The sequence below is a fragment of the Calidris pugnax genome, unplaced genomic scaffold (assembly GCF_001431845.1).
Source record: "Calidris pugnax isolate Ruff unplaced genomic scaffold, ASM143184v1 scaffold54, whole genome shotgun sequence".
Lineage (NCBI taxonomy): Eukaryota > Metazoa > Chordata > Aves > Charadriiformes > Scolopacidae > Calidris > Calidris pugnax.
This window is the reverse complement of record NW_015090864.1, coordinates 9,299,043-9,323,982: the sequence shown is the minus strand read 5'-3', so window position 1 is coordinate 9,323,982 and position 24,940 is coordinate 9,299,043. Positions and strand designations below refer to the sequence as shown.

Sequence of the window (24,940 nt, the reverse complement as noted above, 5' to 3'; positions counted from 1 at the left end):
TCCTTCTCAGAATACAATTTTAATCAAAGTTCAGTAAGAACACACTCTTAACGGCTATAGGCACACAGTGGATGGCAGTTATTAAAGCATCACTCATGCTTTGAACTTCCTCTGCTGTATGACATTTACTCTACAATCTGGGAGCTTTTCCATTTTCCTTTTTGCTTCATGACAACTTTGGGCAGTTTGCTCATTAAAGGCTGTTTGAGGTCAAATGGGTGCACGGAAGGGTGCTCAGACACCAGCACTCTGCAACAGACCCACATCACCCTGTGCCAGCGGTGGGGGCAGCTGGTCTGGAATGATGCACCAAGTATTTACTCACTGTAAAGAGCACAGTAGTTTTGGGGAGTCAGTGGCAGATGAGGCTGGACAGTTTTTAAACATTAGCTGTAATTTAAGTGAAAACGAAGTTTGTGCTGGACCAAAGCCATTTCTGAATTTGGGCCACATCTGCCAAATAGATTTCTTGCAAAGAAAAAGAGGGGGAACTGTAACAAATATATTTTTTTTTTGTAAAATTGCTGTCTCTGCCTCTTGTTCCCCACAATCTATGTAATTTTCAGAAGGTTTAATGTAGAGGAACCCTGAAAATTGAACGCTAAACCTCAATTTAATTTTTTTGGTTTTAAATCTTGCCACAGAAACCTTGCAATCAAATGAAAAATAAAATGTCAACCCCTGCAAATAAAACAACCCCAAGAAAAAAAAAAAAAAAAAATCCCAAATAGAAAAAACACTGGGACAATTCCTACTTTTTAAAAAAAAGCTACTGAACTAAACTATGAAGTCTACTATTTGCACAACTCCAGTCCAACTGTAATCCTTGCTATAAAGACCCTCCGTATTTTAGAGATGGTATTTGCCAACCGCTCCTTGGGGCATAGTGCTCCTTCTCAACTCTCCTAGTACTGCATTTAGCAGAGCAGAGCACCATTTGTGATTGCAGCCTCTTCAAAGCTTATTATGCCCATATTTCAAGTACAAAAGCCAAAGTAACTTGCAGTTTCTCCCTAAGCAGTCCTAGTGTTTCTGGCTAGATTGTATAATGCAGCTCAGACTCATGCTAATTGTTAATTTTAGAATTTAAATAGGTTTTGTTCTATTCAAAGACAGTATGTTAAAGGTTTCTGAAAATTCTGGTTTTAGAAAAAAAGGTTGTCTCTTTCAGAGTTACCGAGTGAATTAGCTTTTGAATTATCTTTAAATGATACTTAATGAAAAAACTTTAATTAATGCTACATATGTATGCTTTTCTGGATTTTAAAATAAAGTTGTAATTATTTTTAGGATACATTATCTTTAAAAAATCATGGAATATTAATTATTTATATAAACATAGATTTTGTCGTAATTATTTGTAGTCAGTAGTGGTAGTATTCCAAAATAGAGCTGGCTATCTCAAGTCATGTTTCATTTTGAACAATTAAACACTAAAATGTTCTTCTATTCTTTTCTGAATTCAGTACCTTATTTGTTCCTGTTATCCATCCATCTACAAGTGACTGATATTTATATACTTTGCTTATTTCCAACTGCAACAGGTTTTTAAACAGAGATGTGTATTTTAATATGCTGTTAGGCTGCTTTATACATCATATGGCAGAAAAACAAACCAGATCTGTGTATGTAGTTTCTAAATTAAACCCAGTTTCCAATAGCAAAATTAGACTCAGAAGCAAGTTTTTAATTTGGATTAACTTAATTTGGCAGTTGTAAGTGACAGGGGGATTGGAAAGGCAAAGAAAGCAAAAGTTGGCTAATTTCAATGAGGTATTTGTGTTTAACAGTGAAGGCTAATAATGCCTCTTTTCTGTATCCTGGATTGTTTTATTTTCTTTTATGCCATTATTTGTGTTTAGTGAACAGCTGGGCCAGTAGTTCCCATTTGTAGTCTTTTAGCGCTGTGAAGCAGCAGAGAAAGTAATGGACATTTACAAATTAATACTTACTGTTATTTCCTGCTAATCTGATGTAACTATCCTTTTTGAGCATAGATGTAATATCAGAACAGAAGTAATTACTGTGTTAAAACTAGTACTGCAGTAGAATATTTTGCTAATTAAACTTGTTGCATTTAAATTGCTTCCTTTGGATCACTATATAGAAGAGAACGGTTTTGAACAATAAATGAAACCACTTTCTTTCTCTGAGGCCTGGAATTGCAGATGGTGAGATTGTATGTGAAGCACCTAGGCTCTGAATTAGTCTTTTGTATGAAAGGGAGAAAGGTAATTTGAATGTTTGAACTCCCCGTTCCTCCCACACATACACAGGAAGCTTGTCTCAAAATGAACAATTCTCTAAATAAAGACTAATAAGAAGCTAAATTAATTAGAAGGTGTGATTTGAAAAGACATTGATGAGAAGAGTCTGTCATTTTAGACAAATGGAATGGAGCTAAATAAATTAGGCCACATTAATATCTCATTGTTCTGTGAGCAGCTTTCTTTTATTGCATTCATTAGAGGGTACTTCTTGAAATGAGCCTTTACTAGCCATTATGGATTCAGTTCTCATTTACCATTGCCTAACACACAGCTCCTGCATTAAAAATGTTTCGGCAAATCCTCATCGTTTCTGCAAATTAATATTTATATTTCTGGATGCTGCACTTTTCATCTGCAACATAGAAGGCACTGAGCATTATTTTTTTTTTTTTTCCCACTGAATACAAGAAGTCTTACATTAAAAGATTTGGGAGCAGAAGTCTGAAATTACTTTATAAAATAAACTGTATGCATAACTTGTACAATAGAATCTTTCTCCAACTAATATTCTTTCCAGTATTTATTTATTTTGGGAGAAAATACCCTGTCTTGTGACTTCAGTAGTCCTTTGATAGCTTTTTAAACTGTCTTTTAAAAGGTTCCTTCGGTGTATAATTAGGATACATTGGAAATGCGCATCTCATCACACATTTCTTTTTCTCAGAAAATGAAATGTATGTTTTTCCTTTTCTTTTTCTCTGTCCTGCAGATGGAATATTTGGGAGATGTCAGCGAGTGCCAGTAATAGACATCTATAAATATGACATTTCACCCCCTGTTCTTCAGCGCCTAAAGATCATCCTGGAGAAGCTCTCACAGAGAGGTACAGTAAAAACTCTGGACTAGGGTTAGTTGCACTGGGGGTTACAATTATTTTGTGCTCCTTCTGAGGTGATGTTTTCAGAAGTTTTCAAACACAGTGTGTTTCAGGCCCAGTGGCACAGAGTTTATAAAAGTAAAAAGCCTTATGACTCACTGAATCCGCAACAAGGACTTGGTGAAGCAATTTCAGAAGAGGTGCTTCCTTTTTGTGTAGTGCGTATCTGTGACTGACACTCTATACGATAAAATTGTAGCATCTATGAATACTGGTGTCATATAAATAAATCAGCAGGGAAGAAAAACAATTTGCTGTGTATACTTTTGCAGGGTGCATGGGTAGAAAACACACAACTTCTAGCAAGCTAAAAACAGTTCTTAACTTTCCGATGAATTTGTATACGTAGAACTGTTCTGATTTCATTACAAGTGCTGTGTACTGTGTTGCTTTTAATTTTTATTCAGCTTTCTGAAGTTAATCTCTGCTCTTTCCAAAGCTGGAAAGGATGTTCTACCTTCTGAATGGCATAATATGAACCAACAAATTTAAACTTGGATAAAGTGAAAGTCAATAAGGTGAACAAACCTTTTAGGTACAAATACATGAAATATACCTGTGTTGTAGACAGCTGCAGGACCAGGAAATCATTGTGACCTGAATTGTTCCAAGAGGACTGTTGGAATAGTTAATTTTGCACTTGTATCATCTGTGTGGGTGTTTGTTCCTGAATATTTTCCAGTTACAATCTCAATTACAAACTACCAATAGTGTATTAGCATGATGCTAGTTAAATTATGAGAAAAAAATTGTTTCTTGGAAGCTCATGATTATACTTAGAGGCTGTACTTCTAGTTTGGAAACCACTGATTTAGAGGATTAAAAAAAATTCAGAGGATTTATTTCCCTTCTAGCAGCCCATCCAAATGAAGCAAACTCGGCAAAACTTGATTGTAGTAACTCCTGGCTGATTAACAGTTACATGTGGATTGTACTTGTGGCTCTTTTGCTTGTCATTTTCTAAAGGCTAAGTTATGCAAGAAAACTTATGAAAATATGATTTAATCAAGGCAACATTGTATGAGTGGAAAAGTACTGTTTGGATATAGAGAAGAAGGGGGGCAAAATTAATCTCACTAAGGCACCTAAATTGATGTCTAAATTGATCATGCTTACATGGACAACCAGCAGTCATTTACATTGGCCGAATATTGGGGATGAGTCCTATGTATAGCTTCCTCCATAGGGACATTAGGGGTGAAGGACCTGCAGGAGACCCATGCCCTTCTAGAGGGGCACACTAGAGGCTGGTGGGATACCTCAGGCTATCTCAAATGATACTTACCTGTCTCCACCTCCCTGACTACCATAAGATTTTGGGTAGTTCAGCTGAATTCATGTGACCTCTGCCTACTAAGTGCTCCTCCGATGAACCAGCCTTCCCTAGGATCTCTGTTATCAGCAGCCCACCCCCCTGGATGTATCTGTTGCAGTAAACTGCAGTATGCTTCATTTAAGAAAACTGGGGCATTGAAATTTGGACTTGCCTCATATTTTTTCATAGCAAGAGAATGACAGGGAACCCGCAGATTGAAACCATGGTGGAGAATGAAAGTAGTTTTGCTTTTATCTTTCCTTACTCATGACATTTAGAGGTGCATACACAAATCTGTATATGCTTTGAACTGATGTAAAAGTTTTGCAGGCAGTTTTTGTGGCCTGTGGGTATCCCAGTGATGAGAATCTTAAATATATCTGTAAAAGATAATAGAATACTGGAATGCCCTTGTTCAAATGATTGATGTGATAAAATCACTTATGTTTTTTTTACTCTCAGTATCCTTAGCAAATTCTGAAATGTCTAGTAAGGATAGAAATATGGAAGGAGTAGAATCAATACAGGCTATCAGATTAATGCATTGCTGACATCAGGTGGCTCAGGCAGAAGGCTCTGCTGCTTGCTGGTGCTATCAGATATAACACATCCAGCCCTTAGGTCATGTTTGCTGGTTCTGATGGTCGCTTACACAGTTAATGCTGTTCTACAAATTGTGTGCAAAACACAATGACTGTTTCTGCAGAATAGATAAGCAAGACATTGTGATGCCCACACAAATGTTTCAGGTAACCTCAAGAAAGGGCTTCACTTTTTCAGAGGTCTAATTTCTTTTATCTATGTAATACCCAGGTCTTGTCTTTTCAAAAAGAATACTAGCTATCTCCACTTGGTGATGCCCAGCTGCACTGGAAGGGGTAGGAGGCAACATCTGTTCTCTCCTTTCTGTAAAGGGCAGGACAAATTTCTTTTGGAAGAATTCCATGATAAGTAAAATTTTGAATAATCTCTATATTGAGCACTTTCGATTTTTATTAGATATATATACCATTAAGGACCAGATACTTATTAACTTGAGTGATTTTCTAGGGTTTTATTTACTTATTTATTTTTCTAACATGACTTGGTTTTTATTCTTTGTTTCCTTCCTGATGTCATCTTGCAATATTACTAGTTTCCTATTCTTTTCTAGCAATAATCTGTTGATATCTATTTCCATAGGATTAAAAAAAAATAATCCCTAGAAAGCCTCATAAAATTTATGTCCTCTTTCTTTCCTATTTGCTGATCATTTCTAAGTCATATTTGCCTGGGTTGGAATCAAGGTTCAAATGGAAGATTTTATGGTCAGGTGCTATAAAACAAAGGACAACATGATATGAATAGCAAATATCACTTGCAATTCTTCCAGCTCAAAATGTTTACTATAATAGGAAGAGTCTTGGATGAGTGACACAATTGATGATAATCTGTTTAATAAAGGACTTTGACTAAAATTGAATTCAGGTTTCGTAATGATATAGTTTTTATGTCTTCTTTACACGTTGAGTCTATCTTTGTCTATACTATCTAGATTGATGATAGAAATGAATGCCTTGGAATATTAGACTTTGCTACAAAGAAATGATCTGTTAGCATTCAAATACTCTTGTTCATGGAATTTTCACTCACACTGTCCCTAAGTCAGTCAAATCTTTCAAACCACCCTTCATGAAGAAGATTTTCTGAAGATTCTGTTTTTATAAATGGGACTGTCTACATGGGAAAAGCCCTTCTCACAGCTGCTGAAACATGATGAATCACTTTCTGAAATTGGTAGTGCTATACTTTATAATTTATGAGGAGTTGAAAAATTTCTCATTGTCTGATAAACAGAACAGTCAAAATGATGCTGTTTAGATAGGACTAAATCGTTGGAAAAGGGGAATGAAGGAAGTATCAGCACAAAGGGGTGAATGAGTAGTGCCTGAAGGAAATGGAAATATTTATCCCTGTGGCTGATCTTCTGTGTCATCCTCTTGTCCAGCTTGGGAGAAGATGCTTCTTGGAATATACCAAGAATGATAAATCATCTATACACTCCCCTGTCTGAGATACAATGCACGAAATACTTTTTTTTACTTAAATGGATTAAATAGATTATAAAATGTTTTGTTTTCTTATTGTCCCAACAATATTACCATGAAGGCAAAGTGATCGCATCACTAAGATTCTCAGCAAGATTGTGGAAACGTAGTTTCACGCTGATGATTGACCTATAAGACTAGAAGCATGGAGAATGAGATAGGAGGACTAATCAGGGTACATCATAATACAAGCATGAATGCATAAATGGTACTTGAAATATCAGCATAAACAATAATAAAGGAGAACAGAAGTATTTATCAAGGTCCTTACTCCAAGAGGGATTTATATTTGTTTCATAGAATAGTTTCTAACAAGTGATTCAGTTGAGCTGATAACATGGTACCAACTCTGTGAAAGTGCAGCTGCCGTAGCAATGAGCACTACTAGAAGAGTGAGCTCAGAGGTGGAGCCTGGAGGACATGCTTCCTTAAAGACATCAGAACAAGGGTATTTGCTCCAGGTCACAAGGTCCATCTGACTTAAGATTCTGCCTCTGGGAGTGGCCACTGCATGTTTAGGGAAAAAACATAAGGAAAGTTCAAGCCCACAGAAACATTTCACAGTGTTCATACCTTCTCAGTGTTAGGTGCTTAGTGGCATACAGTTCTTCTGAGCCAGAAGTCATATTTTTGTGTTTGCTGTGTGCGTGTTTCTAGGACAGTTCAATAGGATATTAGAAACATTTTAGATTAATAATTGGTAGTTTAGCTTCTGTCTTCTGCTTTACTTAAATTTTAACTCAGTTACAGCTGTTGTCACTTTACTGCAGGAACTGTGCAGCTTGACTATTTGGAAAACAAATCAGATAAATGTTTGGGGTATTTTGTTTATGTAAGTTGGAGTCATTACTAAATGATTCCTGAGTGTGCTTGCTGCTACTTAATTTTTGCTACAACGTTTCATTCTATACTTTACTTTCAAGAAAGCAATTTCTTTTACATTTATGATGAAAATCCTGCTTAAGATACTCAAATATCAACAGTGTTATTAGGAGAACCAAAAAGAGTAGGGTACACTCTTAAATTCATTTAGCTCAACTCACTAAGTTATTATTGAGAGGTTCATCGGCTGTGGAAATAGGCAACAAATTTACAGACTATTTGAAAAAAAAAAATAACACTTTTTTCCCTCATTTGTCTTCTTTGCAACCCAGAAAGTTCTTGACAGGGAGAAAAAAAATATTTGTTCTAAATTAATTTTAACCAGTTAAGTGTAAGGTGATTAATATAACTTTGCTAGAAATAATTTTACACTCTTCCAGCAAATTTGTTTTAAAAACTAAAATGATTTACAATCAGTTAACTTGAAAATTGAAATGAATGTGGCTTGTCACATGCGGCTTGTGAAGTACGAAGGGGTTGCTAAATATTTCAGTCAGGACTATTTTTCAAGGCAAAGTATCATTTGTTACTGCAATGAAGGTAACGGACTTGAAAGTAAACCTTTATAAGCTCAGTTTTGAAATAAACTTAAAAGGAATAATGCAGTTCTTGCACATATTTTCAAGGTGATTATCACATCATTATGGAGGTATATGGAAAGCTAAAAACAAGAGAGGCAGGAGAAAACAGCTCTTTCTTTAAATTGAAATATTGATATAAAGGAAGGCAAACTCTTCTTTTGGCCTTCAGGAAAAAAAATATGGTTTTACTTGAATAGAGCAGTGCATTTACATCAAATTTCCCAGGCATCAGCTTGCTCCAGACATCTGTGTACCTAGCAAATTCTTCTCCTATATGGCTGCTGAAGCCAGGAATTGAAGCATAAACCCCATGACATGGTACACTGGAGGAACTCAGCCAGGACTGGATGTATTTACCTTCTCCTGGTATCACTGTCACGCTGCCTTAGCTTTTTGGCTCAATGGACAATAACGCTCTGAAAAGGTTGCAAAAAACTACCTTTGTTAAGTCCTAAAGCACCATTGATATTTTTTGGTCTTGAAAACCTGAATAGAACTTCATAAAACAAAGAATGAATTCCAGAAAAAGTAAGAAGTTTTATTTTGAGAGACAACAGAGAGAATACACTTTGAAATCTGCTTACCAGATGTAATCTGATATGGTATGGGCTTGCTCTTTGCCATATAAGACATTTATGAAAAATGTTCTTTCCAGGAAATTGATATTTGTGAAGAATGTATTTGCATTATAAAAATTAATTATAGGGGCAAAGCAGATTCTATGTATTGTGGGAAAAGATATCTGAAAGCACAGAAGAAAACTTTTAAATATATATTTAGTTTTATCTGAGTTCATAACACTGTTGTATAAAGCTTTTTGATTTTGCATAATTTGAATATTGCTTTATTTGGAAGATGGGTATGTCAACCCAATAGCATCATATTCCTTTTGTTTAAAAAGAATGATCAATAGGAGGTTTTACTTGTGTTTCTTGGTAACACATTAACTAATATGTTTGATAGAAAGGAGAAAAGGTCTGTGTGTCTGCTTTGTGTCATGTTTCTGTCCACTAGCAGTGACAATTGCTGACTGGGATCAGAATACATGAAATTCTTTGTGGCCCAAATAACTTTATAGCTTTTTTTCTGAAGGAAACATAGAAATTAGTGGTAATATAATGCAAATATCAAAGGCTGTCAATTAATTCCTGCCTTGCTGCCTTTGTATTGAAGATCTCTGTGGCACCTCATGGATTTTAACCTCTGCATTAATGTTTAGTGTTTTCCCTGAAGCGTTCTGTGCTAGTTCTTCTGCATTTTCTTCTCTTTCTGATCTTTGAAATTTGGAGACCATCTCTGTTTCTTCCTCCTGTGGAAGAACCTAAAGATGCCTCTTCTTGTTCTGGTTGGAATTCACTGATCAAGCTTGCCAGGCCTCCTCTGATTGGCCTTGGATGGCATTAGAACAAGCAACAGTTCACAGCAGAAATTCTTTGTATTTGGGTTATTCATTAACATGCTGCCCTGTTAATGATGTCACGTGTGTCTTCAAACTTCATTCTTATTCTCAGATCATTCTTTTAGAAAAATTAACACCTTCCACAGGACTGTTGGACTGGGCATACTAGGCTCAAAGTTATACGGGTATGTAATATATTTTTAAAATACACTTAATAACAAAAATCAAATTCCAGTTTATTATCAGTTGTTCCCACAGTTGGAATGTCAGCAAATATCAATTCAGGCATGAGATTACCTCTTTAGCTGCTGTATTCTCTAATAATACTACTTTTAGAAACTGTGAATAGCAATATAGCATATCCAAAACAATTATACCGTTTTTTACCATTAATCTATAATTATAGCACATTTACATATTCAACTCAAGACTGCTTTTTATCATTGCACTACCAGTGTTTGCTTCCTTATTTGTTTATTACTAGGGAGTTTGTTTTCCTTTTCTATTTCTATATTCATTGCATTTCTTTATCTACAGGTTTTATTTCTACCTACATTGCCTCTTGTTCTTTCAAGATATCAACTCTTCATGACACCTAGTGTTTGACATATTTTTAGCTTTATAATAGGTACTCTAAGTTCTGAAACATTTAGGCTTACTTTTTCAAAATCATGATTTTAGTCTTATTCATACAAAACCTCAATAGGTAGATCGTGTACCTCACAGTACACCACGGCAAATAAATGCTTTCCTGGAAACTCACTAGTTATGTAGAGGAGTGAAAAGGCATTAGTGTCACTGCTGGGGTAAAATCAGCTGTTATCCATTTGTTTAGAAGCAGCTGGCTCTTGCATACATAAGTCACAGCCAATGCATTATTTCTGTATTTTGGAGCTGGTCTGGTTCTGGAGGCTGTCTGGGTGCCCAGGTCTGAGGTACAACAGAACTGATTTTCTGTTCAGTAATTTTACTTTGCAGCTGGGACATGGGGAGAGGAGCCTCAGATACTGCAGGAAATGCAGGAGGAGAGCATGTGGGACAGGGGAATAGCATAAGGGCGATTCTGAGTCGAGAGGATTGTGCTACCATATGGGCTCAGGGTGCTGATAAACCTGTTTTATAGATAAAAAGCAATTGTCTAAAAGGGAGAGGGACTGTAGCTGCTTTTTTCTCCATCACGCTCCAGCCAGCTGACAAGCAGCAACAGATTTGAGTCAAGAGTATCCCAGATATTGCCCTTGAGAGCGCTACTTCACCCTTATAGATAGCATCCCATGGCCTGACTTAAAAATATAAAATGATCTAAATCTGATAAAGGTATGCTAACCTTAGCTAAGAACTTAATTCCATAATCACAGAGTTTTATTTAATCATGTTTTGTGTTATCTTTTTCCTCACAGTGTTGTAAATGCCTGGTTGGTAACACATTGGAATGTCTTTGTACTTGAATGTTAAAAAAGAACCCTGGTGAACAAAAGTCTGTGCTAACTGTGGGAGTAAGGAATGCAAGGAAGGTCACACACAGTCACAGATGAGACCCGTGCCTGTTTCCATACAAGCCCAATTGCAGAACTTGAAACTGCCTGAAGCTTGTATGATGTCTTGGCTACTCAACTTTCTGAGTTTCCAGACAGTTTGCATTTGCTGAGCTATTCCAACCCCTATATGTTTTGCGAAAGATTTTTTTTTTTTTTCCTGTCTTCAAGGAGCTGTTATATTGCCATTTATTGCTATATTTGCAAGGTGAGATCTTTTGACAGAGTATTTTTCACAAACTTTAATTTCCACATTGGTCCTTATTGAGAGCTGTTATGTCCTTCATGGCAAATGACCAACACGCAGTATTACATATCTGTCCATAGTGAAAAAGACTTTCTGATAAATTACTGGGGTATGTTACTGTATAATTTCCTTTGGTTTTGTTCTTATGTGAAAGGATTAACAACTACAAGTCAAATAATGTTAAATAAATGGAAACGCTTAAAGGAAATTCTGAAGTGCTGGCTGGATGGAACCTCTGGAAGTTATCTAGTTCAGTCTCTAGCTAAAAGCAGAGTAACCAGAAACTACATCAGGTTGTCTGCTTGAGCCTTCAAAATCTCCAAGGAAGGGGATTTTAAAACCCAAAGTTTGACCTGTTTGGCTAGCCCTTGAGAGAAGAGGCCATGTCCAACATAAACCTCCCAAACTACAACTTGCGGCTTTTGCCCCTTGTTTTACTATCAGCCAAAAGCAGGAAAATTTGACTATGTTTTCCTCTCAACTGCCCTCCATACTGCTGGAAGCTGCACTGGTGGTGGCTAGGGTCCACACTTAGCCCCCCATCTTCACAATACAAAAAGCAGCTCTTCTTACTGGTTACATGAGTCAATCTGTTGGACTTTCTCCAGTGTCTCAATTTCTTTACCGAACCCCAGTTTAAGAAACTGGATCAAAAAATGGACACATAGTATAGATGTGGCCACACTGCTGCTAAGTAGAGAGGTGTAATATCCTCCTTTGAATTGCTGCCCATTCTCCCAATGAAGCCCAGTACAGACTATTAGAATCACTTCTATTTTATTATTTTGTTAATATGGCAGTAAAGCAAGCCAAGAGGCACTCCTTGGACCACATTATGTCTTTAATAAACTATTTTTTTTTTAAATTTAAATACTAAGTTAGGGAGCATTACTTTTCTCTATCTCAAAACTCTACATGATCAAAAGCTCAGTTATTTCATTCAGCCACGTACCTCTTCTCTTTGTAACTCCTCATGAGATAGGTCTGTTCTCTGTAACATTCCAGCTTTCCCATTTAAGCAGCAGTGGAAATATATAAGCAAGATATAACACCTTCTTTCATCTCCTGCTTTTTCTGCCCCCCCATATGTTAGCTGGAAGCACAGCACTTCCCTGCCCCCATGGGGTCTCCCTGCTGTTACCCACTTGCTCTTGCTCCTGCACAGGAAAAATAAACAGGCAGTTTGCTGCTGTGAGAGACCCAAGCTGGTCACTTGAGGTAGGAACCTTTGCTTCAGACTCCCAACCCCTCCATCTCCCCCAGGTTGCTTGCTGCTCCTAGAGGCTCTTTTTCCATGATAACATGTACATGGAGTGCCAGCAACCTCTTCTTATCTAGGAGGAGCATTAGTGTAATATGCTTGTGCAAAATGACCCCTTGGGTCTCTTCCTCTCAATCTCTTCCTGGTATTTCCTGTAGTTTTTCTTCTAAAAAAAGGCAAAATTTTAAAGTTTTCAACTTTTCTTCTTTAAAGAATAATATTTAGACTTAAACAATATTTGATATTCATCATACCTAAATTTCTAACCTGATAAGCTTATTATGTTTATTCTCATTTCAGAAAGAACTCTACATTTACAAACTTTAACGAGTAACCCTATGCACTGAAAGCATTTGCTAAGGTCAGTTCTATGTGATTTGGGCCAGTCACTCCCAGTGGAAAAAGAAACAGAGATTAAAAAATTCATTAAGTTTAAAATTGTTCACCTAAACACTTCATAAAATATTTATGAATAATGAATGCTTTTAGAGAAGTCAGAATTGAATTGGAAACAATTTATGAATAGAAGAGGGGTTAAACTCACCACCTAATGAAATCATAATGAATAAGTCAATCAGCCCTACATAGGAAGGAAAATGCATTATCTTATGTTTTGAGTTATAGCTCTGGCATTACCACCAATCTTCATTTGAAAATCTCTGCAAGATTAGACATTAGCATGTGTTTGCATATATGTGGGAGAGACGACGATAAGATATTCTTCATTTTCCTTCTATTGAAGTGAACTTTGTTTGGACACTGTCTGTAGGCTTGAGCAGAGGGCAGTGAATGTTTGGAGAGGAATACACTGATTTGAAACTTAAAGTGTTCGTTGACGCTGAAAACTTCTTGGTACCATCTTATTAACCTGTGAGATAATTCCACCAGTCAATAAATAAAAATGGAATGCTGCCCTCAGTGTACATTGCTTAAAATGGGAGAATTTTCTTTAAGCTGAGAAGAACGTTAGAAAGACTGGATACCAAATTCAATTCAGAAATGAGGAAAATATGCTTGAACCCATCTCAGTGGAACTCAGCTTTTTCTCCCTTGTGGGCAGTGCAAAACCTGTCTGCTTTTAAATTTTAATTAAAACTTAGATTAGTTATGATCATCTAATCTTTCCCTTGCACTGCAGTGTCTGATCACTATATATAAGTATCCAAAGTTTAATCTACTTCTGGTCCTCCTAGATTTGACAGTCTAATTAAGTGCTCAACTCTAGCACTTAGTATATAAGAAATCCTACTTCATGTTTCTCTAAGATTTTAGATAAAATTGGTCAGTTACCTGTTCTGCTGAAATCTTTCTGAAAAATTTCACTGTTTCATCCTTACTAATGCATCTTTATGACATCTGCCTTAGGAACCATCAGATTTATGGAAAAAAAGTTTATTTGAAGGCTCAGCCAAGCATTGATGGTATAGCATTATAGACATGGTACTGTGTTGTCTTAAAGACATACCTTCAGTATCAAAATTAGTATATAAAAATATGTGAACATAACAATATTGGCTCTAAAATTAGTGTCTCATTGTTTATTAAATCCACTCTATTTTTCTCCCTGTGGAGTGGTGACCTAACAACATGTGCAAATATCAGTTTGTTATTTCTCACACGTGGCTTTGCCCTTCTCCCTGTTGGCCTGTTCTTCAGTTTTCTTCTGTCTAGGACTCTGCTCTTCTCATGTCTAATTTTTCTCCTTTGTGTCTAGTTTTTCTCCTTTGAACTTTGTGAAGAGATGATATTAATCTCTTTTTTTTTTTTATGCTAGCAGCTAATCATCACAGAAAACTCTAGCACAAGTCTACTGTCTGCTCTTAATAGAGTAGATCTTTTTTCTTATGCCGCTTGGCTCAATGTGTACAGAGAAAGGTGATCCACGTTCCGATAATGCCAGCATGTATTATATGGATGGAGGTGTTATTTCAAGTGCTCTTATCAGCTCTGTTGATACTAGGCTTAAATTAGCTCTACAGGGGTCCATCTCAACTCTGAAAAAATTTTAAGGGGTTGCAAATTTGCAAAACAGTTAATCCTCCAGCACCCTTACTTACCACACCTGACCCCCCTCATCCCATCCCCTTCTTAATGACTCTGAGTCCCAAGACAGTGTTTCACTCTGCCACCTTGGCTTGACTTTGCTGTTGCTGAACTGGAAATGTGTGCTCTGATGGTGTGGATGACATCCATCATACACAGTTGTGAGGATACTGTCCCTGTCTGATGGGGCTCTCTTTATAAACAGTAGAGAAACAGGGACTTTTAGGGTGTGATTCATCTGTGTAATTTTAGACAACTGTGGGATGAAGTGAATCATATCCTAAATTTCACTGACTGTGTTGCTTAGCTCTCCATTGACTAGGGAGTCCACGGCTGATTGCTTCTGCTGTTTTGTTTAGTCAAATGAATTTTGTCCTTTGTGTCTCACTGAATACAACAGTTAAGTTTATCCATGTTTCAGGTCCCATGGAGAGGTGTTTAGAGGAATTAATTTGTACTTTAAGGATAAGTAGCTTCTGGTACAGCTTTAATAGTCTTATACAGCCTGAATAGAACCTGAGAAAAAATTTAAAATTCCCAGTACCAGGGTCGCTCAAAAAAAACCCCACCAAAATCATCTTTGCTGCAGTCTGCCCTGGCCTATACTCTTGCAACATCTTAATTATTTTTCTGAAATCTTTTGGGTACTCATCAGTGATCTGTGTAGCAACATAAACTAATCAGTGCTCTAATTCTGACGTTTGTTGAATAGCAAGCACTCAGGCAATTTCTAATCCTGTTGTGTTTTTTTGGGATAAACTTTTTTGTGCAACTCATACTAGAATAGATCCTGGATTTATATTGAACTTCAGTTTGACAGGTCATGGTCCACCCCCTTTCCTGACAACTGATGGTACGAACTTATCTTCATTGGAAAGTAGTTCAGGGTTTAGCCTTGAGAATATTCTTGTGGTCTTCAAATTTCTGTGATTTTATACTTTGCCATTTTTCTTTAAACTAGGGACGAGATAAAACTGTTTACATGTCTTTTATTTTCTAGTGACTGTGTCACATAGTAGTGTTTTCCATTTTTCTGAAAACAATGTTTTAAAATTATGTAGCAGATCAACTTGCCTCTTTCAGAATATTTGACTTTTATGGGAAAAAAAGGATATTGTATCTTTACAAATTTCACAAATGCTGTGGTAACAGATCTGATGGAATAGTCAAACTGCAATATTTTCCTTCTTACAAAGAAAATAGATCTGGAATGTCCTTATTTGATACTATTTTATTAATTTAAAAATACAACACCTGTCTCTGTTTCTATGTTAGTCAATCTTTGCTAAGGGTACTGAGAGCATCTATTTTTATAATAAAACCTGCCATTTTAGAGGCTTTCACCTCCCTGCTGTTTTACTGAGCAAGTTGCAACTGAGGGTGGGTGATGCTGAGAAGGAAATGGCATTGATTTTCTACATTTTGTGATACAGGACTATTTTGGGATGTTTCTCTTTATTTTCATTTTTCTTTTTCAAGGATTCAAAAAAATAGAGGAGAAATACTCAGAAGTACAAGTCTAGGACTGTGAAATCAAAGCATGCCTGAAAAAAAAACCCACCCCAATGTACTTACCTTCTGGAGAATTTGTGCAGATACATTGAAAAGCTTGGGTGAACTAGCTTTTCCAGGCTGAGTTTTACAATGGTACAAGCACCTAGGGCTTGAGAGATCAAAGGGCAAGAATTAAGAGTCTCTTGATTTCCCACAAGGATGTCTGAGCAATTGGCCAACAGGGTCTTCCTTGAAAATGAAACTTCTCACAAAAGTGTAAAAATATTCATACTCGGAACTAACATATGATTAAATCAATATGACCTTTTGTTATTATGCTACCAATGAGTATAGTGGCATAGGCAGTGTTTGCATTAAGAGCAAGGTATAAATGTAATAGCTTTTCTTTTCATTGATATTATTTTATCTATTTTTTAAGATTTTTTTTTAAATATGATTTCTCTCTTAAGTTTTCCACCTGCATACATAATTTCACAAATGTATCTACAGAAAGGCCTGATTAGCTGACCATATGTTTTCTGACAATGTATTTAGGTGAGTTGATCAGTTGCTTTTACAGGTAATTCTAGCTATGAAAATCAGGCACGATGTCAGAAGCAAGGTGAAACCTTTTCTAAGATTCAGAGCTTTTATAACCTTTTATAAGAGTTTCCAAAGCATCCATCGTCACTCTGTGTAGGTGCTCTAACTTTAGCAGTGCAATAAAGATCAAGCAGCAGGGGGAGCATGCATATTGATTTTGGCACTGCAGGACCTTGAATCCCACAAAGCAGAATTTAAATAAAATGGGGGAACCCTGAGAGTTGTGTCATCAGTCCTGAGATGGGAGAAAATATCCCGAGGCTATTATCTTTGATATAAATGGTAGTATGGACTTAGAGGCTTAGGTCTCATATTAAGCACAGTCCATTGTTGCAGAACTGATGCTTGTGTTCTTTGAGATTTGTGAAATGCATACTACAGCTCCTATAAATGAGAGATTTAAGGAACTTTAGGTCAAATGAAAGCGAGTCCTTCATCTCCAGACTGCAGAATCCCTCCACTTTCTTTCTTTGAGTTAGTTAGGCAATAAAATGTCAGTCATTGTAGAGTATGTGTGTGCTTATAGGTTGTGGTATTGGAAGGAAGCTAATTTTTATTAGCACATTTACTGTTGGACCGCATACAGTGGGTGAGCAATATGCGTTCATTCCATCAGAACTGGTCTTACACTATACCAGTTACTGTTACATGCTCTTTGTGCCAGTAATTATTTTGTAACTCATAGCTTTAGAATTGTGAAAATTACATTATCAACCTCAGTAATCATTTTCATTAACCTCTGTATCTATTTGCTTTGTATACAAGTTAAAGATGAAGAGCCATTGGGACATTGACTATTTGCTTCTTTTGTCCATCATTACATCCAGTGTCTCTATTACTAACCTTTGCGAAGTTGACCTACAGTAGGACTGAGCTGCTTGAATGACTCATTTCTGGTTTGCTTCCCTAGTTTACATGGGGCACACAATAGGATTTAACTCATTTTCATGTATTAGCAAAGCAGGATGAAAACTTTGTCAGAAGAAACCTGGAAGATGCAAAAAGCACAGTCCCGTCATGTAGAAGTTTTTTTTTGTTACAGCTGAGCTTTGTCTGAAATAAGCTTTTATTTTTATTACCCTGTAGCAGCAAAATACTGTTTTGAATTTGTTTGAACATTTGTTCCTGCCCCCTGCTTTAAGCCATTAGGTCTGCTAACATATTTCTGCAGCCTGAAAGAACAAATCCAGAAGCGAACGTCTGTTTTAACCACCTAGCAAGTGTGGAAAGGCATAAAAATCCATTGCTCTGGGCTGGTAAATGATGAAGTGCAGTATTAGCTCACTCAGATGATTCATCTAGCTGAACATCCTCCTCTGACAGTGATCGGTAGCAGATATTTAGGGAGAGAATGTAAGATCCAGAGCGAGTACAGAACAAGCTTTTCCCTTGTATGACTTCTGACACTCAGTGGTTTAGGAACTTCACAATTCTTGTGCTTTGCTACGCAAAAACTATTTGTAATATGTAGAAGCAACTAGAATACTAATGTTACAGCAAGAAGCCATGACTTATCATGAAATAAGAGGAAAGATGAGCAGTAATTGCAGCTAGTCAGCACAGTGTTCCCTAGAAAGTTCTTTGTAGATGAGTGAGTTTCACTCTCTCTCAAATTTAGTCTATGAATATTAGAAACATTTTTTTTGAATATTGCCTTTCCTCAAGCAAAAATTCTTATTATTCTTAATGATTCTTGAGTTCTCACAAGAAAATTACATAGCACGTTCCTGGGATAGGCGTCATGTTTTTCATTAAAATAAGTTCTACAATGGTTAGTGGTTTCTTCTTTTGCCCAGGGCTTCCAAAGTTCTTTGTGAACACCCCTTGGCATCCCTCACAGGATCCTCAGTTATTCTGAAGTAGAGCCACAGTTGGAAAACATTTCCAAGGACAAACATTGCACTGGTGCCAGAGCCCAGGGAGAGCACACTACTCCCCTGCTTGCTCCACCAGAGGACAATTTTTCATAAATTCTAGTTACTGCAGTCTAGTGTATATGACACCTGGATGAAGTATTTTATCCTAATGGGTTTTGGCCTATCAGGAGCAGAGGCTGGTTTTGTTAATAAATGAAGCTAACTGATTTCTTGAAGTCACATTTGTAACTGATGAAATGCAGCTAGTGATACATTTCGTAGGAAATCACATATCACATAGCCATCTCCATTGTTTTCTTGCTTTGGCTGTATCACCACTGATTCTTAATATGAATTTTTCATACATCATGTGTTTGTGCTTTTAATGGACAGGGAAAACATCAGCACCTTCTGGTTTGGGTAGTGAAACAGATGGACTGATTTCACTGAAACGATGACGTTGTGGAAAAGTACAGGAAAGTTTAAGAGTAAAAATTAATCTCCTACGGATCCATCTCAAATACTGTTTTGGCACCCCAAGATTAACTGTGATCCAGCTGTGGAAAGGACCCAATTGTTTGCCCCTTAATCTTTTGCAAACTCAGTTCCTGGAAGCTGTGTTCCATCTGCCTTGAAATCTGTGTGTTGGCTTATTTTTTGCTAAGAAACGCTGCAGTCTCTAAAGATGGACAGCTTTGGGATTCAGAGTGACTGTGCCATATGATACATCATTTGACTGTTAGACAAGCTGTTTCTTTACGGACAGTACTCTTAGTAGATAATCTAATAGGTCCATTTACCCTTTAATTTCTTACATTGATGTTAATTAGTATCAAATTCTGTCTGCATTGAAACATGGCTGTTGGCTGCATCTCCCATTGCTGTCTCTGGGATCAAGTTTAATATTTAATGTTCTATAGGGAATTTTCAATGCTATAGAAAAAAAAATTTTTTTACTATTAAAAAAAAGATTTTTTTATTTATTTATATATAGAAGCAGTGTCAAGGCTGGCACTTCGCGAGAATTTTGTTGGAAGTCTAATATTAGCAGAATAGTGGTGTTGAGATCCTGCCAGAAAAAGCATGCCAGCGTACTCTAGGTGCTGCCACAAAATGGCTTAGCAGGCTCCGGGTTTGCTATGTCTTCCTTACCTATATGGTGTTTGTGAGCATTGCTGTGGGGTGTTATTTGGGACAAGACGCCTTTTTAAGACACTTTGGGGTTTTTTTCCTAACTCTGTAGAAAGCTGTAGTAAGCATAAATTGTAACAGGTGCTCTTCCGAAAGTATTTCATCAGATTTTTGCCCTGCGAATTTGTGAAGGAACTGAGCTCACTGAAGCACAGGACTCACAGCAAGCTTACTCTGACTCAACTCTGCTAAGAGGAATGATAGAGAAGGTGACATCACTTCACTTGATGGTGTCCACAGCAGAGCATGCACATCTTGATGGAAGACGCCTGGTTATCTCTTTGGGCTAAGGATGAGCGTTAAAGATCTCTCTCCCTTATTCTCAGAGACCTCAAAAATGTTCCAGGATCCCCTAAAAACATGTTTCCAGGCAAATAATGTGAAACTGCATTAATTTGACTATTTTGCTTCTGCATTCCTCCTGCATTGGGCTTAACATTACAATTTATGTAAAAAATCATAACTGTCTAAGACTTAAAAGGTTCAGCATCTGCTGTGTCATATACTGCCTGCCTCTGTGGGGGGATTCAGGTCAGCATATTCCAGACAGGCAGCAATAAGATAAAGGCACTATTGAAGTTAGAATCCTTTCTTTGTACATAAGACTGTTTACACTTTAACATGTCACTGAGTCTATCTGTGTTTTCTTCCCCTCTGCTTCCCTCCCTCTACCACCTGGCTTTAAGACTTTCTCCCATGTAACATGCTTTTTTGTTTGTTTTTCTATTACAGTGAAATCTAAGCACTTTTTAATTTTCAGGATTTGTGTTCTCTATCTCTGATAGATAATGAATTAGTGTTATCCTCATTTTACAGATGGGACGCAGAAGACAAAAGGGTCAGGTTCACAGAGATATGTAAATGTTTATATTTCCACTGATTCCAGTGGCAAGTCTTCTACCTATATAAGATGCTTAAATATGTTTTTGGTCATGGACCTTAGTGATTAGCTGAGATTTTACAGGAAATCAGTAATGGCACAGGGATCTGAACCCTTTAGTGTTCTTTGAGTTCATCTTTTTTGTTGTGTGCTTGCTGGGATTATGTGAAGTCTAAGCCTTCCATTCTCACCAAGCTGGTTTTAGCATAATGGGACAGAGGTGGTGAAAGCTGCTTTGATAGCTGTTTGCCTTGGGCATTATAAAACAGAATTGACTTTAAAAAGGCATTTACAAGTGACCTATTGCTTGCTGGGAGATGGCCACTGCTGTTGGATCAAAAGCTAGAGGAGATACAGCTTCAGGACAGAAGTAAAATCTCTCAGTGCTGTTAAAAGAATCAGTATCAGAAGAATTGGCGGGGGGTGGGAGGAAAGCACAAAGTAGGTAAAAAGTGATAATTTCTGAATATTTATAACCTCTTTTGTGCTATTGCACAATTGAAAACAAAGGAGGCGGAGCCTGTGTTTACAATTAAACTCTAATTCTCCAGGTCAGAGGGTAAGGTGACCTGTTTGCACTATCTGCTTTTCAGGACAACATATGGTGTGATTGATACCGGCTCTGAAGAGCAGTCCTCATACCGCTGTAATGACAGGGACGTGAATATGATACCAGTTCTCTAGGGAAAGCTACAAATTTAACGTTGGGGGATAAAGTGAATACAGTATCAATAAAAAGATATTGCTGCTATTTTTGTCACTTGTGCGCTGACACTCACAGTATTGGCAATAACATGCAGGTCAAAACACCTTCCAAAATGTGATGAAGAACTGTTAAGCTCTTCTTCAGTATCACCAACTGGGAACACAGATCTAATTTTAAAATAAATAAATAAGGCCTCTTGCTTCCACTTTGATGTAAGGGCTGTTGATACGGTAACAAAGGTTACTTGAATTAATTCTGGAGAGGAATGTAAATACCAAAATGTAGGATAACAGGATAATTATATTGATTGTTACAGTGAGGGTATTTTCTTCCTCTGCATGAAACAAAATAGTATTTTTGGTGTTAAATATAAAAAAGAAAGACTAAAGGAAAAGCTGTTTAAAAAATATAGAAAAAAAATTGCAAAAAATAATAAAAAATCTCCCTGCCATAAAAATATGGTCTCTGAGTTCAAGAAGGTAATAGATGATGCAGAGCTACTGATTTAGATTTACATTGGTTTGCTCCTCAGAACAGCAATTTTTTTAGGCCCTTTTGTCTTGAAGAGTAGTTACAGATAATTACTTATTTGGTATTTATATCTTTATAGTACTTTCATTTCTGCGGTGAACACGACTGTGAAAAGTGAAGCAGACTTTTCTTGCATGCATGCAGATTCTGGGGTTTTTCTAAGTGCAAAATTAAAGAACTAAATTCCAAAATGTAGGACTGTGATTCTTTTAACCAAACTCTATAGCATTATCATAGAGATTAAAAGCTCTACTTATGGACTTGTTTTTTGGCTACTGCAGTATAAAATCAGTACAGACAGCTTCTGAAGAACCTACAACAGAGGAACCGTTAAAGACCACCAGCACAGCATGGGGAAACTATGAAACAATATGGGTCAGTATATAGCCAGTAATTTTGCTATGGCAGGAGCCCTATGGAGATGAGGGAAAGGGTGATATGCCTTTGCATGAACAATTCACTCTGTCAAGACTGGAACATACAGCTTTAGGCAAGAATATTAGATACCTCAAGTCTGATACATTTAAAGGCGTTTTTCCCAGTTTAATTGCTTCTGTCCTTTCCAAATGATTGGTGAAAGGAAATCAGTAGGTTATACCTGGGGTTTCTGGCTGATTTTTCCTTCCATTGAAAGTCCAGGAGAAAACTGAGAACTAATCTGGGGATTTTAATGGTGAAAATTCAATACTGCAGCCTCATTACCATTCTGTTATGGATTCTCTTCATCCGATATCTTGATATTACCACTTACAGCAGGAAAATTGTTTCAGTTTATTAAACTAAGTGTTTAATAATGTTTAGTTGGAGAAAATCAAAAGTGCATGCTAATGTCGCTGTATTGACAACCCTTCATCCTCGTCGCTGAACTGCCTGTATTTATGTTCCTGTTCAACGGGACGTTCTCTGAATGTTTGAGGCTGAAGACATTTCTGTCAGGTTGCTGCTGCTTAATAAGACAATGTTGCTTTCAACAATTCTGCCCAATAGCTGTACTCTTTAAATAACAGGCTTTACCAGTGACTTGTGCACATTATGACTTGTGGAACATAGTACCCAGTCTGAGTATTTCTAAAAATTCAGTGTATAGATATTCAGAATGATTTTAAAAGTCTCATTTTCAGTTAGAAAACTGGCAGTATAAAGAAGAACTTTGGTTTGCCTAATTTTGTAACGTGTTTGCACATATTTTTTAGGAATAAAATGTATATGGTGCTAACTAGGTGGCTGAAGCTTGATTGACAGACCAAAATATTTTTAACTGCAAATCCTAAATCTAATTTAAATCTAATTTCATCTGTTCTAAAAGAGCTTGACTGATTCAAGGCATTTAATTTCATTGCCACGCAATGAATGTGATCTTGGTGCCACGTTTTTTTAGCTGGCTTTTCAAGGCCAGCAGTGGAAATGAAGTCTGTAGTCCTGAAAGGAGACAGAGTTAAATAGTTGTCTGAGTATAAAACTGTAGTGTCTCATCCACAAATAGCAATGAAAGAGTATGAAGAATGACAGCTTACTGCCTGGTCTCTTTTAAAAATTTTTTTGAAACTAAATAAATGAAAGTTATTGTCATCATAAGGGTGAGCGTCAAGATAACAACTAGCAGAAGAACAAATGTTTTAGAGTGATGGTGGTAAGGATGCACCTCTCTCATCTCTGGACTAACCAGCTTAGCTTTACTGCAGGTGATCTGAAGTCACTTATTGTCATATGATTGGGGAAGTATGAAAGAAGTTAAAGTTAATATTGGTTTGAGTGATGTATGCTTTGGAGGAAGAGGTAATATAATTTTTGTAATAGCTGATACTTGGAAAAAAATGGATGAGTTTCTGATGTGTCAGCCTTTCTTCTAAAGTATGAAGGGCAGGTGCTGAACAGGCGTAAAAGCTGAACTGACGTGCCCTTAGATGAGACATATTGTCAAGCCATTTAAAGCATTATGTTTACTCTTTCCCATGCACTAATTGTTTTGTGGCTGAGATTTTAGCCTCTAATGTTGACAGTTTGTTAGAAGTCACATGAGTCTTTCTGGAGGAGAAAGAATGGCTCTGTGTGTCAGGTATCAGTGATTCCCTCTCAATTATTTGGTTGCCTGATACAATTTTGTTTGTTCTCTTTTTTAACAGAGTATTGTACAGGTGGGCCCCGCCTGCCCATTGCATTAGTTCAGCTCAGTCCTTCAATAATTTTTCAACTTAGCTAATTTGGCAGAAAGGCAGATCTCAAATACATTCAGTATCCATGAGCTTTGTGGAAATTGGCAGCTGGGTCAAGGAGAGACTCCGAAATGAACACCCCTACAGAGGGAGAGACCACTCAGTGGTTCAGGTGGTGTGTTTGTCTGGGGTACACGCAGATTTCAGCAGAATGAGAGGAGTAAATAAAGATGATAAATAGAATACTAGGGGAGGAGCTGTGGTGACGTTAAGAGAATGGGACGAAATTTTAGATGAAAGCAGCAGAGAATGCTTGAAAGGAATTGGTATTTCTGCGGAGGTGGGACGTGTACCTGAAGGAATAAAGGCTTCATTAGTCTTTATTCCTGCTTGAAGAGTAACTCCTAAAATATGCTGTTAAATACATGTTCGTATTCCTACATTCTGAGACAGTTTATTTTCCTTTGCAACTGACACCCTTTTATAACATTTCATCTTACCTCCTCCTTTCCCCCAGGCTAAGAAGAGCCATTCCAGTCTTTCTCCATAAAGAGTCTTTCTATTTCCTTAATCGTTCTCATTGTCTGGTGTTGAACCGGTTCTTCCTTTGTTTTTAGACAAGCAGTGCAAAAGCGCTCAGAGTATTTTAGTGAGGGCATTTGGGTATTTTAATGTTTTAGGCCTATAGTTTCACATTGAGAAGCTTTCCATTTATTTCTCCTGCTAAAAGAACATAATTAAGTTGGTTCCCAGCAAAATATAGACATAGATTATTTTTTCCATTGTATACAAATTTGCATTTTTCAGCATTTAACTTTCTGTTTTCTCACATTTCCACACATTGTCAAGAACCTAATTCTTGACAACCCTCTCCAATTTTACTTAATCTGAGGAAATTTGTTAGCCTGTGAATATACCTGCATCACCTGTGAAACCTCCTTTACAGACCTTTATTAAATAATCCAAAGATCCTAAAGGACCTTAAATGTAAGAACATTGAAATTTGTATCATTGTAATTGCAGGAGGAA

The 24,940-nt window shown here is 36.9% G+C and overlaps 1 protein-coding gene across 1 annotated transcript in view; it reads left to right on the top strand.

The window, feature by feature from the left end:
• Positions 1-24,940, top strand: part of PTPRN2 (protein tyrosine phosphatase, receptor type, N polypeptide 2) — a 644,397-nt gene that overhangs the window by 160,877 nt on the left and 458,580 nt on the right. The window contains exon 3 of the mRNA XM_014945055.1: positions 2,980-3,093. Within this exon, the coding sequence (XP_014800541.1) occupies positions 2,980-3,093 (114 nt within the window). The remainder of the gene's footprint in view (positions 1-2,979; positions 3,094-24,940) is intronic.